This window comes from Triticum aestivum, chromosome 7B, assembly GCF_018294505.1.
Source record: "Triticum aestivum cultivar Chinese Spring chromosome 7B, IWGSC CS RefSeq v2.1, whole genome shotgun sequence".
Lineage (NCBI taxonomy): Eukaryota > Viridiplantae > Streptophyta > Magnoliopsida > Poales > Poaceae > Triticum > Triticum aestivum.
The window spans coordinates 108,850,344-108,871,816 of NC_057813.1; the positions used below are offsets into that span (position 1 = coordinate 108,850,344).

A 21,473-nucleotide genomic window follows, 5' to 3' on the forward strand; every position below is an offset into this window, starting at 1 on the left:
TTCGAAATACTGAAATAGGCAAAAAAAACAATACTGGTTGGGCCTCCGGTTAGTAGGTTAGTCCCAAAAATGATATAAAAGTGTAAAGTAAAGCCCATAAACATCCAAAATGGGTAATATAATAGCATGGAATAATAAAAAATTATAGATACATTGGAGACGTATCAGGCTTGTCCAAGTAAGGACAGCACCCAAGCACCGTTCCACCCACATATCAAATTATCAAAGTAACGAACGTGAATCATATGAGCATGATGAAAACTAGCTTGACAATAGTTCCCGTGTGTCCTCGGGAGCGCTTTGCTTTAAATAAGAGTTCGTCCCGGCTTGTCCTTTGCTACAAAAAGGATTGGGCCACCATGCTGCACCTTGTTTACTCTTGTTACTTGTTACCCGTTATGAATTACCTTATCACAAAACTATCTGTTACTGATAATTTTAGTGCTTGCAGAGAATACCTTACTGAAAACCGCTTGTCATTTCCTTCTGCTTCTCGTTGGGTTCTACACTCTTACTTATCAAAAGGACTATGATAGCTCCCCTATACTTGTGGGTCATCAAGACTCTTTTCTAGCACCGTTGCCGGGGAGTGAAGCGCCTTTGGTAAGGAAACATTTATATAGTGTGCTGAAATTTACTGTCACTTGTTACTATGGAAAATAATCCTTTGAGGGGCTTGTTTGGGGTATCTTCACCCCGACCAGAAGAGCAAAGAGTTGCTCCTCAACCTACTGAACCTACTGAAAATATTTACTTTGTAATTCCTTCGGGTATGATAGACAAACTGCTACCTAATCCCTATATAGGAGATGGAACATTACATACCGATATGCACCTAATCTATGTGGATGAAGTTTGTGGATTATTTAAGCTTGCAGGCATGCCCGAGGATGTTGTCAAGAAGAAGTTCTTCCCTTTATCTTTGAAGGGAAAGGCATTGACATGGTATAGGCTATGTGATGATATTGGATCATGGAACTACAACTGATTGAAATTGGAATTTCATCAGAAGTTTTATGCTATGCATCTGGTTCATCGTGATCAGAATTATATATATAATTTTTGGCCTCGTGAAGGAGAAAGTATCGCTCATGCTTGGGGGAGGATTAAGTCAATGTTATATTCATGCCCCAATCATGAGCTCTCAAGAGAAATTATTATTCAAAAAAATTATGCTCGGCATTCTCATAATGATCGCTCCATGCTCGATACTTCTTGTACTGGTTATTTTATGATGAAGAGTATTGAATTCAAATGGGATTTATTGGAAATAATTAAACGCAACTCTGAAGATTGGGAACTCGACGAAGGTAAGGAGTCAGGTATAACCCCTAAGTTCGATTGTGTTAAATCTTTTATGAATACCGACGCTTTTTGTGAATTTAGCACTAAATATGGACTTGACTCTGAGATAGTAGCTTCTTTTTGTGAATCATTTGCTACTTATGTTGATCTCCCTAAGGAGAAGTGGTTTAAATATCATCCTCCCATTGAAGTGAAATTAGTAGAACCTATTAAAGTTGAAGAAGAAACTATTACTGATAATGTTGATCCTATTATTCCTACTGCTTATATTGAGAAAGCACCTTTCCCTGTTGGAATAAAGGATCATGCTAAAGCTTCAACTGTGGTTCATAAGAGTTATAGTAGAACACCTACACCCCCTGAACAAATTAAAGTTGAACCTAGTATTGCTATGGTTAAAGATCTCTTGGTCAATAATATTGATGGCCATGTTATTTATTTCTGTGATGAAGCTGGTACAATTGCTAAACCTAATACTAAAGGTAAACATAGACCTATTGTTGGCATGCCTGTTGTTTCTGTTAAAATAGGAGATCATTATTATCATGGCTTATGTGCTATGGGCACTAGTTTGAGTGCAGTTCCTCATTCCTTATACAAAGAAATTATGCATGATATTGCACCTGATGAAATAGAAGGCATTGATGTTACTATTATGCTTGCCAATAGAGATACTATTTCACCAGTTGGGATTGTTAGAGATGTTGAAGTCTTGCGTGGGAAAATTAAATATCCTATTGGTTTTCTTATTCTAGATTCCCCACAAGATGACTTTTGTCCCATTATACTTGGTTGACCCTTCTTAAATACTGTTAATGCTAAGATAGACTGCGAAAAGGATATTGTTACTGTTGGTTTAGGGGATATGTCTCATGACTTTTATTTTTCTAAATTTCGTAGACAACCCCATGATAAAGAATTTCCTAGTAAGGATGAAATTGTTGGTCTTGCTTCTATTGTTGTGCCTCCTAATGATCCTTTAGAACAATATTTGCTAGACCATGAAAATGATATGTTTATGAATGAAAGAATGGAAATAGATGAAGTATTCTTTAAGCAAGGACCTATTTTGAAACACAACTTGCCTGTTGAAATCCTAGGGGATCCTCCTCCACCCAAGGGCGATCCTGTGTTTGAGCTTAAAAAAATTGCTGATACTTTGAAATATGCTTATCTTGATGAAAAGAAGATATATCTTGTTATTATTAGTGCTAACCTTTCAGAGCATGAAGAAGAGAAATTATTGAAAACTCTAAAGAAGCACCGTGCTACTATTGGATATACTCTTGATGATCTTAAGGGCATTAGTCCCACTCTATGTCAGCACAATTTTTTTTGGAGAAAGATGCTAAACCAGTTGTTGATCACGAACGCTGATTAAATACTAAGATGAAAGAAGTGGTAAGAAATGAGATACTGAAGCTTCTGGAGGCGGGTATAATTTATCCTATTGCTGATAGTCAGTGGGTAAGTCCCGTTCATTGTGTGTCTAAGAAGGGAGGTATTACTGTTGTTCCTAATGATAAGAATGAATTGATTCCACAAAGAATTGTTACAGGTTATAGAATGATAATTGATTTCTGCAAATTAAATAAAGCTACTAGAAAATATCATTACCCTCTACCTTTTATTGATCAAATGCTAGGAAGACTCTCTAAACATACACATTTTTGCTTCCTAGATGGTTATTCTAGTTTCTCTCAAATACCTATGTCAAAAGAGGATCAAGAAAAAACCACTTTTACTTGCCCATTTGGTACCATTGCTTATAGACGTATGTCGTTTGGTTTATGTAATGCACCTGCTACCTTTCAAAGATGCATGACTGCTATATTCTCTGACTTCTGTGAAAAGATTGTTGAGGTTTTCATGGATGATTTATCCATTTATGGAACTTCTTTTGATGATTGCTTAAGCAACCTTGATCGAGTTTTGCAGAGATGTAAAGAAACTAATCTTGTCTTGAATTGGGAGAAGTGCCACTTTATGGTTAATGAAGGCATTGTCTTGGGGCATAAAATTTCTGAAAGAGGAATTGAAGATGATAAAGCCAAAGTAGATGCTATTGAAAAGATGTTGCGTCCTAAAGATACCAAAGGTATAAGAAGTTTCCTTGGTCATGCTGGTTTCTATAGGAGGTTTATTAAAAACTTCTCTAAAATTTCTAGGCCTCTCACTAATCTCTTGCAAAAAGATGTTCCTTTTGTTTTTGATGATGATTATGTGGAAAAATTTGAAATACTTAAGAAGGCCTTGAATTTCGCACCTATTTTTCAGCCACGTGATTGGAATTTACCCATTGAAATTATGTGTGATGCTAGTGATTATGCTGTTGGTGTTGCTCTAGGACAAAGAGTTGATAAGAAATTGAATGTTATCTAATATGCTAGTAAAACTTTAGATAGTGCCCATAGAAATTATGCTACTATTGAAAAAGATTTTTTAGCAATTGTATTTGCTTGTGATAAGTTCAGACCTTACATTGTTGATCCCAAAGTAACTGTTCACACTGATCATGCTGCTATTAAGTATATTATGGAAAAGAAAGATGCTAAACCTAGACTTATTAGATGGGTTCTCTTTCTACAAGAATTTGATTTGCATATTATTGATAGAAAGGGAGCTGAGAACCCCATTGCAGACAACTTGTCTAGGTTAGAAAATGTTCTTGATGACCCACTACCTATTGATGATAGCTTTCCCGATGAACAATTAGCTACCGTAAATGCTTCTCATACTGCTCCATGGTAAGCTGATTATGCAAATTACATTATTGCTAAATTTATACCACCTAGTTTCACATACTAGCAAAAGAAAAAGTTTTTCTATGATTTAAGACATTACTTTTGGGATGATCCACACCTTTATAAAGAAGGAGTAGATGGTGTTATTAGACGTTGTGTACCTGAGCATGAACAGGAATAGATCCTACGCAAGTGTCACTCCGAGGCTTACAAAGGACACCACATTGTAGATAGAACTGTACATAAGGTATTGCAATCCGGTTGTTATTGGCCTACTCTTTTCAAAGATGCTCGTAAGTTTGTATTGTCTTGTGATGAATGTCAGAGAATTGGTAATATTAGTAGATGTCAGGAAATGCCTATGAACTATTCACTTGTTATTGAACCATTTGATGTTTGGGGCTTTGATTATATGGGACCCTTTCCTTCCTCCAATGGGTATACACATATTTTAGTTGCTGTTGATTATGTTACTAAGTGGGTAGAAGCTATTGCGACTAGTAGTGCTGATCAAAACACTTCTATTAAGATGCTTAAAGAAGTTATTTTTTCTAAGGTTTGGAGTCCCTAGATATTTAATGATTGATGGTGGTTCAGATTTTATTCATGGTACTTTTTCATGAAATGCTTGCTAAGTATGATGTTAATCATATAATTGCATCTCCATATCATCCTCAGTCTAGTGGTCAAGTAGAATTGAGTAATAGAGAGATTAAATTGATTTTGCAAAAGACTATTAATAGATCTAGAAAGAATTGGTCCAAGAAACTTGATGACGCACTATGGGCCTATAGAACCGCTTATAAAAATCCAATGGGCATGTCTCCGTATAAAATGGTTTATGGAATGGCATGTCACTTACCTCTCGAACTGGAACATAAGGCATATTGGGCTATTAAAGAGCTCAATTATGTTTTCAAACTTGCTGGTGAGAAGAGGTTATTTGACGTTAGCTTGCTTGATGAATGAAGAACCCAAGCCTATGAGAATGCCAAGTTGTTTAAAGAAAAAGTTAAAAGATGGCATGACAAAAGGATACAAAAGCATGAGTTTAATGTAGGAGATTATGTTTTGCTATACAACTCTTGTTTAAGATTTTTTTGCAAGAAAACTTCTCTCTAAATGGGAAGGTCCTTATATTATCGAGGAGGTTATTGTTCCGGTGCCATCAAAATCAACAATGTCGAATGCACAAATCCGAAGGTAGTAAACGGTCAAAGAATCAAACATTATATCTCTCGTAATCCCATAAATGTTGAAACCAATATAATTAACACCGTAACACCGGAGGAGTACATAAGGGACACTTTCCAGAATGTTTCAGACTCCGAAAAGGAATAGGTATGTGATACGGTATGTACCAACTCCAAAACTGTTCAAATAGCAATTTCTCTCTGTTTTGAAATATTTAAAAAAATTAGGAAAATTAAAAGTAGTCCGAAAGAGACACAGGCAGCCACGAGGGTGGAGGGCGCGCCCCCTGCCTCATGGCCACCTCGTGTGCCTTCCGGACTCCTTTTTCTTGCACAATACTTCTTTTGGTCAGTAAAAAATAATTATATAATCTCCCGAAGGTTTTGACCATCGTACCACGACAAAATCCTTTGTTTTTGTTTCCAGCTATTTTTCTGACAGATCTAGAACACCATGACATCTCCAAGCGCCCCTAAGGACAAGTTTTTCGAGAAGGTCATCAACTCTTACGTCACGGAGGTGATGCAACACCCTCAAACCATTGAGATGCGTGAGGGGGTGCTGCACATCCGCGATGTTGAGGGACCAAAGAAGACCGGAAGCATGGAGACAAGACTCGAAGCAATGGAGCAACAAGGTTTCAAGTGTGCCAAGGGATGGTGGAAAGCGGACTCAACGCCAACCACATGATGATCGCAGATTCACCAATAATCACAAGCTGTATGCCAAGAACATCGGGGAGGCCATCTTCAAGCTTCACGAGAAAATCGAGCACCTCCAGGCCTAGATCCATGACCTGCAAAACCAAAACTATGAGTATGAATATAGATTCAAGAGGATGAGTTTGGCTGCAGATTTGAGGATCCCGGAGACTCGTTCATCCTTCTATGATGGTGAGCCTATGCCTTGGAAGATGGACGACAAGCCTACATCATCAACAACTCCATCATCACCACCTCCGAAGAAAGAGACATAAATGCATGGGCATGGGCACTCCCCTTGGCAACTGCCAAGCTTGGGGGAGGTGCCCTGGTATCGTATCACCATAACACTTCTATCCTTATCATTTTTCATAGTTTGATCCTTTTAGTTATATCTTGATCTATATAGTAGAATAAAGTTTTAGTATGATCTAGCTTTGAGTTTTGTTTTGATCTCTATCTATGTAATCGAGTCCGTGAGTTATATATAATAAAGAGTAGTTTTGAGTTGAGGACTTTGCTATCTTGCTATGATCTTGAGGGAATTAAAGAAAGAATAAAAAGAAATAAAAGATCATATATTGATCTTATGGAGAGTAATGACTTCACATATAAATAGTATGATGAATAAAAGTTGTCGAGAGTTGACAAACATAGTTTTGGTCATCGTTACAATTAATAGGAAGTAGTAAAGAAAGAGAGGTTTTCACATATAAATATACTATCTTGGACATCTTTTGTAATTGTGAGCACTCATTAAAATATGACATGCTAAAAAGTTGATGTTGGACAAGGAAGACAACGTTATGAGTTATATTTTCTTATATCCGAAAAGTTATATTGTCATGGATCATCCAACATGTTAAGCTTGCCTTTCCCCCTCATGCTAGCCAAATCCTTTGCACCAAGTAGAGATACTACTTGTGCTTCCAAACATCCCTAAACCCAGTTTTGCCATGAGAGCCCACCATACCTACCTATGGATTGAGTAAGATCCTTCAAGTAAGTTGTCATTGGTGCAAGCAATAAAAATTGCTCTCTAAATATGTATGATCTATTAGTGTGAAGAAACTAAGCTTTATACGATCTTGTGATATGGAAGAAATAAAAGCGACGGACTGCATAATAAAGGTCCCTATCACAAGTGGAAATATAAAGTGACGTTCTTTTGCATTAAGATTTTGTGCATCCAACCATAAAAGCGCATGACAACCTCTGCTTCCCTCTGCAAAGGGCTTATCTTTTATTTTTACATTCTACCTTAATACAAGAGTTATGGTGATCTTCACCTTTCCTTTTTACACTTTATCATTTGGCAAACACTATGTGTTTGAGAGATCCTGATATATATATCCACTCGGATGTAGGTTTTCATAAAGTATTATTGTTGACATTACCCTTGAGGTAAAAGGTTGGGAGGCGAAACTATAAGTCCCTATCTTTCTCTGTGTCCGATTGAAACTTTGTACCCATAAGTATCGCGCGAGTGTTAGCAATTGTGAAAGATTAAATGATAGTTGAGTATGTGGACTTGCTAAAAAGCTCTTATATTGACTCTTTTCGATGTTATGATAAATTGCAATTGCTTCGATGACTGAGATCATAGTTTGTTAGTTTTCAATGAAGTTTCTGATTCATACTTTACCTTGTGAATAGATTGTTACTTAGCATAATAAATCATATGACAATATACGTTGCTATTCTAAAAGATGATCACGATGCCCTCATGTCCGTATTTTATTTTATCGACACCTCTATCTCTAAACATGTGGACATATTTTTCGATATTGGCTTCCATATGAGGACAAGCGAGGTCTAAGCTTGGGGGAGTTGATACGTCCATTTTGCATCATGCTTTTATATCAATATTTATTGCATTATGGGTTGTTATTACACATTATATCACAATACTTATGCCTTTTCTCTCTTATTTTATAAGGTTTACATGAAGAGGGAGAATGCCGGTAGTTGGAATTCTAGACTAGAAAAGGAGCAAATATTAGAGACCTATTCTGCACAACTCCAAAAGTCCTGAAACTTCATGGAGATCAGTTTTGGAATATATTAAAAATATTGGGCGAAGAAAGCACCGGAGGAGGACCACTAGTCAGCCACAAGGGTGGAGGGCGCGCCCCTACCTCGTGGGCCCCCTGGTAGGCCTCCGACTCCCATCTTCTGCTATATGGTGTCTTTTACCCTGGAAAAAAAATCATAGAGAAGCTTTCGGGATGAAGCGCCACCATCTCGAGGCGGAACCTGGGCAGGACCAATCTAGGGCTCCGGTGGAGCTGTTCTGCCGGGGAAACATCCCCCCGGGAGGGGGGAAATCATCGCCATCGTCATCACCATCAATCCTCCCATCGAGAGGGGGTCAATCTCCATCAACATCTTCACCAGCACCATCTCCTCTCAAACCCTAGTTCATCTCTTCTATCCAATCTTTGTCTCAAAACCTCAGATTGGTACCTGTGGGTTGCTAATAGTGTTGATTACTCCTTGTAGTTGATGCTAGTTGGTTTATTCAGTGGAAGATCATATGTTCAGATCCTTAATGCTATTCAATACCCCTCTGATTATGAACATGAATATGCTTTGTGAATAGTTATGTTTGTTCCTGAGGACATGGGAGAAGTCCTGTTATAAGTAATCATGTGAATTTTGTATTCATTCGATATTTTGATGAGATGTATGTTGTCTCTCCTCTAGTGGTGTTATGTGAATGTCGACTACATGACACTTCACCATGATTTGGGCCTAGGGGAAGGCATTGGGAAGTAATAAGTAGATGATGGGTTGCAAGAGTGACAGAAGCTTAAACCCTAGTTTATGTGTTGCTTCGTAAGGGGCTGATTTGGATCCATATGTTTTATACTATGGTTAGGTTTACCTTAATTCTTCTTTTGTAGTTGTGGATGCTTGCTAGAGGGGTTAATCATAAGTGGGAGCCTTGTCTGAGTAAGGACAGCACCCAAGAACCGGTCCACCCACATATCAAATTATCAAAGTAACGAACGTGAACCATATGAGCATGATGAAAACTAGCTTGACAATAATTCCCATGTGTCCTCGGGAGCGCATTGCTTTATATAAGAGTTCGTCCAGGATTTTCCTTTTCTACAAAAAGGATTGGGCCACCTTGCTGCACCTTGTTTACTCTTGTTACTTGTTACTCGTTACGAATAATCTTATCACAAAACTATCTGTTACCGATAATTTCAGTGCTTGCAGAGAATACCTTATTGAAAACGCTTGTCATTTCCTTCTGCTCCTTGTTGGGTTCGACACTCTTACTTATCAAAAGGACTACGATAGATCCCATATACTTGTGGGTCATCACGCCCCAAGTAGGACCGAATCCTACTTGGGCTCCTCCCAAGCCGCGCTCCCCCTGCCATATATATCAGAGGGAGAAGGAAAGAGGGGGGAGGAAGGGAGGGGGAATCCTATTCCCTTTCTTTCCTTTCCTCCTTCCCCTTTCCTTCTCCACCTTGGCCGACCCATATGGGGGGTGCAACAGCCCCTTGTGGCTGGTGCCTTTCCCCTCTTGGCCCATAAGGCCCATGTCTTTTGTCGGGGATGCCCGGAACCCCTTGTGGTGACCCGATATGTACCTGGTACCCTTCGGAACACTTACGATGTCCGAATACCATCGTCCTATATATCAATATTTACCCCTCAACCATTTCGAGACTCCTCGTCATGTCCATGATCCCATCTGGGACTCCGAACAACATTTGGTCACCAAATCACATAACTCATATAATATTATATTGCCATCGAAGGTTTAGCGTGCGGACCCTACGAGTTCGAGAACTATGTAGACATGACCGAGACACCGCTCCTGTCAATAACCAATAGCGGAACCTGGATGCTCATATTGGATCCTACATATTCTACGAAGATCTTTGTCGGTCGAACCGTTATGACAACATACGTAATTCCCTTTGTCCATCGGTATGTTGCTCGCCCGAGATTCGATCGTCCGTATCTTCATACCTAGTTCAATCTCGTTACCGGCAAGTCTCATTACTCGTTCAGTAATACATCATCTCGTGACTAACTTCTTAGTCGTTTGCTTGCAAGCTTATGATGTGTATTACTGAGAGGGCCCAGAGATACCTCTCTGATACTTGGAGTGACAAATCCTAATCTTGATCTATGCCAACTCAATAGACACCTTAGGAGATACCTGTAGAGCATATTTATGATCACCCAGTTACGTTGTGACGTTTGATAGCACACAAGGCATTCCTCCGGTATCCGGGAGTTGCATAATCTCATAGTCGAAGGAATATGTATTTGACATGAAGAAAGCAATAATAATAAAACTGAACGATCATTATGTTAAGATAACGGATGGGTCTTGTTCATCACACCATTCTCCTAATGATGTAATCCCGTTATCAAATGACAACACATGTCCATGGTTAGGAAACCTTAACCATCTTTGATCAACGAGCTAGTCTAGTAGAGGCTCACTAGGGACCCCGTATTTGTTTATGTATTCACACATGTATTTAGGTTTCCGATAAATACAATTCTAGCATGAATAATAAACCTTTATCATGAATAAGGAAATATAAAATAACACCTTTATTATTGCCTCTAGGGCATATTTCCTTCAGGAATACATCGGAGGCATAACTGATACATGCCCCCATAAGCTTGTATGGTCCTCTAACTCTGTTGACCACCGTGGTGGCGAAAGCAGAGACAGGGAGAAGTGGATGCTACTTCTTGAGCTTGCGTTGGTTTTTTCCTTGAAGAGGAAAGGGTGATGCAGCAAAGTAGATATAAGTATTTCCCTCAGTTAGAGAACCAAGGTATCAATCTAGTAGGAGACAATGCAGAAATCACCAATACCTGCACAAACAATCAAACAATATGCACCCAATGCGATAAAGGGGTTGTCAATCCCTTCACGGTCACTTGCAAAAGTGAGATCTAATAGAGATAGATAAACAAAAGATAAAATATTTTTGAGTTTTTTGGTTTATAGATCGGAAAGTAAAAGATTGCAAAATAGTAGATCGGAAACTAATATGATGGAAAATAGTAGACCAGAAACTTATATGATGGAAAATAGACCCGGGGGCCATAGATTTCACTAGTGGCTTCTCTCAAGATAGCAAATAATACGGTGGGTGAACAAATTACTGTCGAGCAATTGATAGAAAAGCGCAAAGTTATGACGATATCTAAGGCAATGATTATGAAATATAGGCATCACGTCGGTGTCAAGTAGATCGACTCCTGCCTGCGTCTACTACTATTACTCCACACATCAACCGACTCCTGCCTGCATCTAGATTATTGAGTTCATGAAGAACAGAGTAACGCATTAAGTAAGATGACATGATGTAGAGGAATAAACTCAAGCAATATGATGTAAACCCCATCTTTTTATCCTCGATGGCAACAATACAATACGTGCCTTGCTGCCCCTACTGTCACTGGGAAAGGAGACCTCAAGATTGAACCCAAAGCTAAGCACTTCTCCCATTGCAAGAAAAACCAATCTAGTTGGCCAAACTAAATCGATAGTTCAAAGAGAATTACAAAGATATCAAATCATGCATATAAGAATTTAGAGAAGATTCAAATAATATTCATAGATAAGTTGATCATAAATTCACAATTCATCGGATCTCGACAAACACATCGCAAAAGAAGATTACATCGGATAGATCATCAAGAACATCGAGGAGAACATGGTATTGAGAATCAAAGAGAGAGAAGAAATCATCTAGCTACTAGCTATGGACCCATAGGTCTTAGGTAAACTACTCACGCTTCATCAGAAGGGCAATAGAGTTGATGTAGAAGCTCTCCGTGATCGAATCCCCCTCCGACAGGATGTCGGAAAAGGCCCCTAGATGGGATCTCACAGGAAGAGAAGGTTGTGGTGGTGGAAAAGTGTTTTCGTGGATGCCTCTCGTGGTTTGGGGATATATGTGAATATATAGGACGAAGAATTAGGCCAACGGAGTCACGAGGGGCCCACAAGGCAGGGGGCGCGCCCTACCCCCCTCCCCCCCCCCTAGGCGCGCCCTCCCCCTTGTGTCCGCCTCGTGGCTCTTCCGACTTGATCTCCAAGTCTCCTAGGTGTCTTCTGGTCCAAGAAAAATCATCGCGAAGATTTTATTCCGTTTGGTATTCCTTCTCTGCGAAGCTCAGGAACAAGGAAAAAACAGAAACTGTCACTGGGCTCTAGGTTAATAGGTTAGTTTCAAAAATAATATAAAATAGCATATTAATGCATATAAAACATCCAAAACAGATAATATAATATCATGGAACAATAAAAAAATTATAGATATGTTGGAGACGTATTAGTGGAGCTCGAGATCCCGATGATTGGAAAGGAGCTCACCTACACTGGTGACCGCGGAGAAGCTATGCCACCTACGGTGGCCTTCAACCTGGAACGGTTGACGACCGTTCCTCAAACCTCAAAGCATCGCCTTTGTAGTTTTTGGCCCCAGGGCAACCTATTGGATCATCGTCCACTGGAGATCGACCTGACTCCCTTTATTCAATCCGGTCCAGAGCCCTAATGGGAGGCAATGCAATATGTACCCGGTGTCCAATATTACTTCCCCTAGTTTCTTATGGAGTTGGAGGTGGCTGGCTAGCTATCCCAAGTGGTTTCATCCCTAGCCAGGTGAGCCTGTATGTGACCGGAGGTTGCTTTTTTAGACCTATAACTAGTACTCCCTCCTTCCCAAAATGTAAGGCGCGGTTTGACTTTTTTGGTCTTCGTTACGGAACTTTGACTATGATTTTCATGTATTCTATGTCTATAAAATTAGTATACATACATATGAAATAAAATTGTTCTGCAAGACAAATACGATGATGCCATTTATACATGTTCAATCCATATACATTGATATATATTAGTGGTCAAAGTCGTGCATCAAAGACCGTAAAAAGTCAATCGCGCCTTATATTTTGGGAAGGAGGGAGTAGTAATCTTATATTTCAACATAGGGTCCTATCTGCAAAAGTCAAGGAAGAACTTGTTATTTTCTTTCTTTCAAGTCTTGTAAAGAAAGTTTCATTTGGGGTCGTATCTGAGAAAAAAAGACAAGAACAAACCTAGCCAACTAGGCCATGCTTGGCAGGCCGGCCCGTTAGCATGAGTGCCCGGCCCGACACATGGTTAATCGGGCCGCGCCGGACACGTGGCCCGCCTAGGGCCGTGCCTGGGCACGTGTGCCAGCACGGCACGACCCATTTAGTTTTCATTTTTATAGGTCAATAGGCTGAATAATAGGTAGGCTGACAGCTAAACGTGCGCCGGCCCGTTTAATAGTAGCGTCGTGCCTGGGCCAGGGAGGACAGCACGCATGCCCGGCCTGGCACGCGTGCCTGGCCCGTATAACCCGATGCCGACTAGAACGAGGGAACTGAACCAAAACGAAACTCCGCTGATTCAGGACTACCCTTCCCTCCTCTCGCACGGCTCTCCTCCCTCGCCCCGTCGCCTCCACTCCGGCAACCCGCCCTACCCGCCGCCATGCCGACATGCCGACGCCGACCGCCGGCACGCGGCCCGACAACCCAGACCCCGCCTCCGCGCGCCCACGCCGCCGGCTCACGCGCCTCGGCCGGGGTCCGCTCCGTCGCCCGCCTTGACGGCCCGGCCGGGCCCACCACGCGCCGCCTCGGGCGCGCCCGTATCCTTGTCGGTGCGGGCTGGGGCCTATATAAGCCCCTGGACGCGCGCCCGCCCGCGCCCAGGCGCTTCCCCTATCGCGATCGAGGCAGTTGCTGCGGTTCTGCCAAGAGGCGGTGCGGTTCCCAGAAACGCCGAGATCGGAGGCTTTCGTTGGCGGCTTTCCCCGCTGGCATTGGCTGCCGGAGGTCCTTGATTCTGCGAACAAACTCGACGGATTGTCTTAGGTAAATTTCTTCTGCGTTTCCTGTGCCTGATCATGTCGATTCTTCATTACTGTTCATGAATTTGGGATTGTTCTTATCGAATTGGTGCCTCAATGCTTGCAAATTCTGGTGTAAAAATAGCATAACAAGAGATCTCGAGTTGCCTCGAGACTAAACTAATCTTAAAAATAGCTAAACTAAACTAATCTGTTATCCGCCGAAGTAATCTTCAATCTAAATTTAGGAAACGCTGAAAGAATCATATCTTCCAGCACTTGATTGATCTGTTCTTTGCCAAAATTAATCCGAATAACCAATTAGAGCTGCGATCTGTATAACGATCACAACAAATTTGGTACCTGTGGTATGCCAAGAAATCTCAAAAAACAAAAATTGATTCCATCTAAATTTTCTTTCTGATTCCACATACTTGCTGCTATAATTTAGGTGGTTCACTTTTTCGTTGCAAACCAAATTGTTTAGATTTGAAGAAAGAACACTGGAATCTGCATCTAATCTGATATTGTTTAACAAGAAATTGGAGTTGCCTTGAGACTAAACGAATCTGAGAATACCTAGACTAAACTGATCTGTCGATTATAATCTTCAATCTTAATTTAGGAAAACTGTGAAAGCTTATCTATAGCAGTTCGTTAATCTCTTCTTTGCCGAAATTAATCCGAATAACCAATTAGAGTTGCGGTCTATAGAACAATCACAACAAATTTGGTACCTGTGGTATGTCAAAAAATCTAAAAAACGGAAATTGATTCCATCTAAATTTTCTTTCTGATTCCACACGCTTGCTGCCATAATTTATGAATTAGGTGGTTCACTTTTTCGTTGCAAACCATTTTTTTTAGATTTAAAGAAAAGACACTGTAAGCTGCATCTAATCTGATATTGTTTGACAAGAAATTGGAATTGGCTTGAGACTAAACAAATCTGAGAATACCTAGACTAAACTAATCTGTCAATTATAATCTTCAATCTTAATTTAGGAAAACTGTGAAAGCTTATCTCTAGCAGTTGATTAATCTATTCATTGTCAAAATTAATCCGGATAGTCAATTTGAGTTGAGATCTGTAAAATAATCACAACAAATTAGTACCTGTGGTATGTCAAGAAATCTAAAACGTTTGTGAAAACCTGTGATTAAGATACTTAGAAACAACAAAAAATTATTCTATCTAAATCTATCATGATATGTTTCTGTAGCTAGCTCTAGTTAATGTTCAGTGCTTATTATGAATTTGATTTCGTACTGAATGCTTAGGATCTTCCATTGAGTTATGTAAATACTTATAGCAATTTAAAAATGCAGCATAGCCCAGCTTTGTACCTATTGGTTGATAACGTTGTCGGAAATTTAAACTGCTAGAACAAAATACAAGTTGATGACTAAGAATGCTGATTGAAAATCTACTTGTTGCTTCCTTTTCTATGGCATAGTCATAGTAAGATGGTCTTACTGTAGCATAGCCCAGCTTTGTACCAATTTGATTTAGTTGTCGGAAATTTAAACTGCTAGAACAAAATACAAGTAGATGACTAAGAATGCTGATTGACATTGTATGCTTGCAAATTTCCATATATTGTGTACTGTTCTCGTAGCTTACTAACCTGCTAGTTCTTAATGATTTTTTGGTTCATACTGTACTCACATCTTGTTTTTGAAGGTATTTTGGTTATTAAATGGCTATTATTGAAGCATTGGATAGAACACCGGCTTCTGTTACTGGGTCTTCTCCTGCAGTCAGTCCAGAAAACTTCATCAAATGTATGAGGAAGTTTTATCGGCACTGGAAGGAGGATGATACTGAGATATGGGGATCTTCGTGTGCAATTGCTGTTGCTACTCCTCCACCCTCTGAAGACATTCGATATCAGAAATCATTAGCCTTGAGCACGTGGTTTTTTGGTCATCAGTTCCTAGAAACTATAATGGTCTTTCTCAGTAGGCAGATTCATTTCGTGTGCAGCCAAAAGGACAGTGATGTGCTTAAACCTTTGAAGATGCTTGTTTCTAAAGAAGTCGGTGTTGATATCGTGTTGCATATACTGAAAAAGGGTGATGATGGATCTGCCTTAATAGATGAGATCATACGTGCTGTATGTGCGCATTCTGAATCAAACAATGTTGTTATTGGTCACTTAGCAAGAGAGAAGCCTGAAGGCAAGTTTCTTGAAGCATGGTCTGAAAAGCTGCACAGATCGAGGTTAAAGCTTTTTGATGTGTCAAGTGGCATCTCTGAACTTCTTGCTGTGAAAGATGCCACCGAGATTATGTATGTGAAGAAGGCTGCATTTTTGGCTGCTTCGGTTATGCGGAAGTATGTAGTTTCTAAGGTGGAGAAGATCATAGAGGATGAAAAGAAGATAGCACATTCAAAGCTGATGGTTCTGACAGAGAAGATACTACTTTCCCCAATAAATGTAGATGTTAAACTGAAGGCAGATAATGTTGACATATGCTACCCACCTGTTTTTCAAAGTGGAGGCAAGTATGACCTTAGGCCATCTGCTTCTAGCAACGATGATGATCTGCACTATGATTCTGGAAGCGTCATCATCTGTGCTCTGGGAGCCAAGTACAGTGGCTACTGCTCAAATGTCGCAAGAACCTTCCTGATTGATTGTAATGCAGAAAAATGCAATGCATATAAAGTCCTCCGTCAGGCGCATGATGCTGCTATTGCTGCTTTGACACCAGGTAGCAAGTGTTGTTCCAGTTATCAGGCTGCAGTTACTGTGATCAGGGACAAAGCTCCTGAACTTCTTCCTTTCCTTACCAAGTCAGCTGGAACAGGAATTGGTATCGAGTTCCGTGAATCTTGGCTGTCCTTAAGTGAGAAAAATGGCCGGACGCTAAAGGAAGGGATGATTTTCAATGTTTCACTTGGGTTTCAAAACCTTATAGACAAGACCAACAATGAGAAGACCAAGGAATTCTCCCTATGGCTAGCTGACACTGTTCTGGTCTGCAAGGAAAATCCAAAAGTCTTGACATCTTTTATCTCCAAGGCTGACAGCGATGCCTTCTACTTATTTGATGAGGAAAATGCAGGATTACCTGCTGTGAAACAAGCTCCGGAAGCAAACGTTATGGTCCCGGTTAAACCAGTGCTAAATCCATTGAGAGAAAATCTGCGATCCCATAGCAGGACACCTAAGGAGGAACTTAGGAAACAGCTTCAGTCAGAAATCTTAAAGAAGAAAACAAGTGAGGCAGCAGTGAGAAGTGACGTTGCTGATCATAAGTTGTTGGAGGGGCTTGGTCGTTCCAGAGCTATGGATGAACTGGTTGCATATAAGAATGCAAATGATGTGCCTGTTTCCAATCGACTGGACATTATTCAGGTGGACAAACAGAATGAGGCTATCCTGTTACCAATATATGGAGTTACTGTTCCCTTTCATGTTTGTACCATAAAAAAAGCAGAAATTCGTGGGGAAAGCAGCAGTGGAGTTTATGTCAGCATTACATTTAATGTCCCTGGCACTGCTTCTGGTCTTCAAGATCCCCGCTTGCAGAACCTTATTTTTTTGAAAGCAGTCACCTTCCTCTCAAAAAACAGAAATCATGCTGAAGAGGTTATTAAATCGGTGAAGACTGTTCAAAAAGGAGTCACCGAAAGAGCTAGGAGAGCGAGCTTGGTTAGTCAGGAAAGGCTTCAACTATGTGACGGAATGAGCAGGGATAGGATTCAGTTTCCTGATTTGTGGATACGGCCATCATTTGGTGGCCGTGGGCGGAAGGTCGCTGGAACTTTGGTGGCCCATGTCAATGGTTTTCAATATTCTGCATCGAAAACTGAAAAGGTGGATATTATGTTCAGCAACATAAAACATGCCTTCTTCCAGCCAGCTGAGAGAGACATGATAACGCTGCTCCACTTCCATCTGTACAATGAAATCATGGTGGGCAACAAGAAGACTAGAGATGTGCAGTTCTACACTGAAGTGATGGATGTTGTGGACGCGGTTGGTCTTAAGCGCCATTCAGCACGGGATCCTGATGAGATTGAGGAAGAGCAGCGTGATAGGGCACGAAGGAAGAAAATAAATGGACAGTTTGAGCTGTTTGTGAAAAGGGTTGTTTCCGTTTGGTCGCAGCCAAGATTTCAGCAGCTCGGCTTACATTTTGAAAGGCCATCACAGAAGCTTGGCTTCAATGGAGTCCATGGCAGAACTACTTGTTTTATAGTTCCTACTCCTAGTGGCCTGGTACAGCTTGTTGAGTCACCGTTTCTTGTGACTTCGTTGAGGGAGGTTGAGATAGTATGCTTGGAAAGGGTGGCCCTGGGGCAGAAATCCTTCGACATGGTGTTTGTATTTCAAGATTTAAAGCGAGATGTTGTCCGCATAGAGGTCATTCCAATGGCATCTCTTGACAAGATCAAAGATTGGCTTAATGACAGCAACTTGAAGTACTATGAATCAAAGCTGAACCTCAACTGGCGAATGGTCCTCAAGAAGCTCGACGAGCCAGGTTGTGACACAAATGACAGGTGGGAATTCTTGAATCCAGATGCTACTGACTCAGATTCGGAGGATTCCGAGACAGACGATGATAAGTACGAACCTTCTGATGCGGAGTCAGCCTCTGATTCGGATGATGAAGACAGCGACAGCGAATCGGTGGTGGATTCTGGCGAGGATGAGGCTGTCTCGGCTGGCTCAGATGACGACGACGACGCTGCCGAGTCATGGGACGAGATGGAGCGCAAGGCGAGGGATGCCGACATGGAGATGGGCAGCGAATCCGACAGCGAAGACGAGAGGCAGCGGCGGAGGGAGAAAGCAAAACGGCAGTTGAATCCCCAGCAGTCCAAGGGTGTTCCCCAGAAGAGGCAGCGTGTCAACTGAAGGCTAGATTTCGGTTCCTCCTAGCAGTAGTAGTAGTTTCGATTTCACTGCGAGTTTTTATCCATGCCCTTTTGGCGTCTGTCGTCTCCAGTAGTGGTGTTGACTTATTGCTATATACTTCCAGCTAGCAGTTTTGCATATTTCGAAGACAAGTTCTAAATATATGCCCCTGTCATTTCTAACACGTCAAGTTTTCTACTTACTGGTGTTCACTTGAGCACACTATTTAATTCTCAAAAAGAAAATAAAAATTTGAGCACACTATTTTTTCTCATTGTTTTGTGACACAGTTGGAACTTACTCCTATTTTCATGACTCTCTGCTGCCAGCATCAGTAAAATTCATATGTATGCATCACAATGTCAGCCTACTCCTATTTTCATGACTCTCTGCTGCCAGCATCAGTAAAATTCATATGCATGCATCACAATGTCAGCCATGTTTGACTAATAAGTAGTAGTATAAAGAGTAGTAGGATAAAAATTTGATCCCCGCTTACATGCATCACAATTCATATGCATGCATCACAATGGCAGGCCTACAATGAGCGCTTCAAGTGCTCGCTCGACGACTCGAGGAGGACGCCGTTGCCCATGTAACTGGCGACTTCCGCAAGGTAATGTGTTGTTTCGTTCTTATCTTCCTGCACATTCAGTCTTGATACCATAGTCTGCTAGCCTATACCTGCATCCATGGAATAGTTTTGCCAACTGCAAAATTCGAACTTCCCCAAGGCAAAATTGGACATCGTTATTGCCTACTGTTAAATTCAAGATCCTGTACATCTGGAAAATGTGGTCTTGATTGGTTTTATCTTCGAAGGTGATAAATGATTCCATGATTCTGACCTGGCATTCTTTTGGTACTCTGTTTATTTCAAAATTCGTTCGTAGCTGTGCTGTCATTTACAATGGTTTTCCTCCCGCATTATGGTAAAATGCCAAGGAGGTCTATGGATTTAAATATTCACTGATATAAAAATAAGTTACTTTTCTTTTAGGGGAATAAAAATAAGTTACTGTCGATGCTTTTGTGAGTACTTAGTTCTTTCTCCCAAGAGAACCATAAAAAATGCCTCTCTCTGTTTCATGCTGTACCGAGAAAGGCTTTTGCCCCGCTTTATATAAAGCAAACCGCCCAAGCCAAACATCCAACAAGGTTCACACACACACACACATACCAAGTCTCACAAAGCACAAAGTAGAACAGAGGGTTAATGCTGAGGGTGCAGCTCAACAAGCCCTGAACACAAAACAACACACTCACACACAACAACCCGAGTAACAAGTCTAATCGGGCTCCGGAGGAGGGGGCGGCGGCGGGGGCGCCAAGCGGAAGGCCATCGAGCGAAGGTCGGCGAGGAGGGTGTTGGTGGCGTCCTGGTCCTGGGGGCGGCTAAGCGGCCGCCAGAGCTGCAAGTAACCACATAGTTTGAAGATCGCATCAGTCGCACGGCGGAGAGGAGTCTTCTAAATAACCAGCTTGTTGCGAATAGTCCAAAGCGTCCAAGCAAGGACCCCAACGCATAGCCGTCTAATATGACGGTGGCTAGGAGGGGAGGCGTGGATCTTCGCAAATAGGTCAGGGAAGTTGGTATTACACCATTGTCCACCGACCGTCTCGTGGAAGCAGGACCACAGGAACTGTGCTGTGGTGCAGGAGAAGAAGATGTGGTTAGCATCCTCCACCGTGTCACACATGGGGCACATCCTGTCGCCAGGTCCATTGCGCTTGAGGACATCCCAGAGGGAAGGCGTCCTCGCATCCACTGCCACATGAAGATCCTGATCTTTAGGGGCAAGCAAATATTCCATATCAGGCTAAAGGGCTCAGGGGCCGTCGACGGAGCGATGGCCGAGTATAAGGACTTCGTGGAGAAGCGGCCAGAGGGCTCCAGGCGCCAAGAGACGGAGTCAGAAGTGTCCTCGACATCCATCAAGAGAAGGGCGATGTCTTGGAGAAGGGAGTCCCAAGCGGCCATCTCCAGAGGGCCGAAGGGACGCCGGAAAGCGAGACGCCCTAAGTCAATAAGGGCTGTCTCGACAGAGATCCTAGGATCCTCCGCAATGGCAAGGAATCGTGCGGCCAGGGGTGAGTAGCCAACCCATCGATCGAACCAAAACAGGGTCGCGGATCCGGAGCCAACCAAGATGGACGTGCCAATACGCAGCACGGGGAGAAGCTGGATCACGGCCTACCAGAACTGGGAGCCACCGGAGCGCTGACAGAAAGCTAAAGGTTGGCCCCGAAGGTACTTATTCCGGACAATGGTGAGCCAGAGGCCTCCCTCCCCATTGGCAATACGCCAGAGCCAACGGGTCAAGAGAGCAATGTTCATGCGCCGGGAGGACAAGATCCCAAGGCCACCCTGGTCCTTGGGTTTGCAAATGTCTGGCCAGCTCTTCATGCTGTTAACTCGTGAAATTTCTAATGCAGTATTGAATCCCTTTAGGCAAATGATATGTGTAATGCTACTCCACTATTCTAGTAGTTCTGAAGGGAAGTAATCAACAAATAGTTCTTTACCTGTTCTGCCTCGTAGAAGCATGTATATTCAAGCTCAACCTTATTCTGCCCTATTTTGGTCTTTCACTTACTATTAAACAGCTCAGCATGATACGTATGGCTTGATTCTCAGTTTGCTTTGTGCGCCTCTCTCTGTAGGGAGATATATGCATTCTTGAAGTTGTAGTACTTGTGTGAGTTCAGTCCTTGAATCTGTGCTTAATATTTGTTGTATGTAGATGTGCTACTCAAGTTGATATAAGGCTC

At 41.6% G+C, this 21,473-nt stretch overlaps 1 protein-coding gene across 1 annotated transcript; it reads left to right on the forward strand.

Moving 5' to 3' along the window:
• The first annotated feature begins 13,374 nt into the window (after positions 1-13,374).
• LOC123157425 (FACT complex subunit SPT16-like) lies at positions 13,375-18,899 on the forward strand. Its single transcript, XM_044575704.1, has 2 exons — positions 13,375-13,852; positions 15,512-18,899. The coding sequence occupies exon 2, from the start codon at positions 15,528-15,530 to the stop codon at positions 18,699-18,701; it is 3,174 nt and encodes a 1,057-aa protein (XP_044431639.1). The 5' UTR covers positions 13,375-13,852; positions 15,512-15,527; the 3' UTR covers positions 18,702-18,899.
• The last annotated feature ends 2,574 nt before the right edge of the window (positions 18,900-21,473 follow it).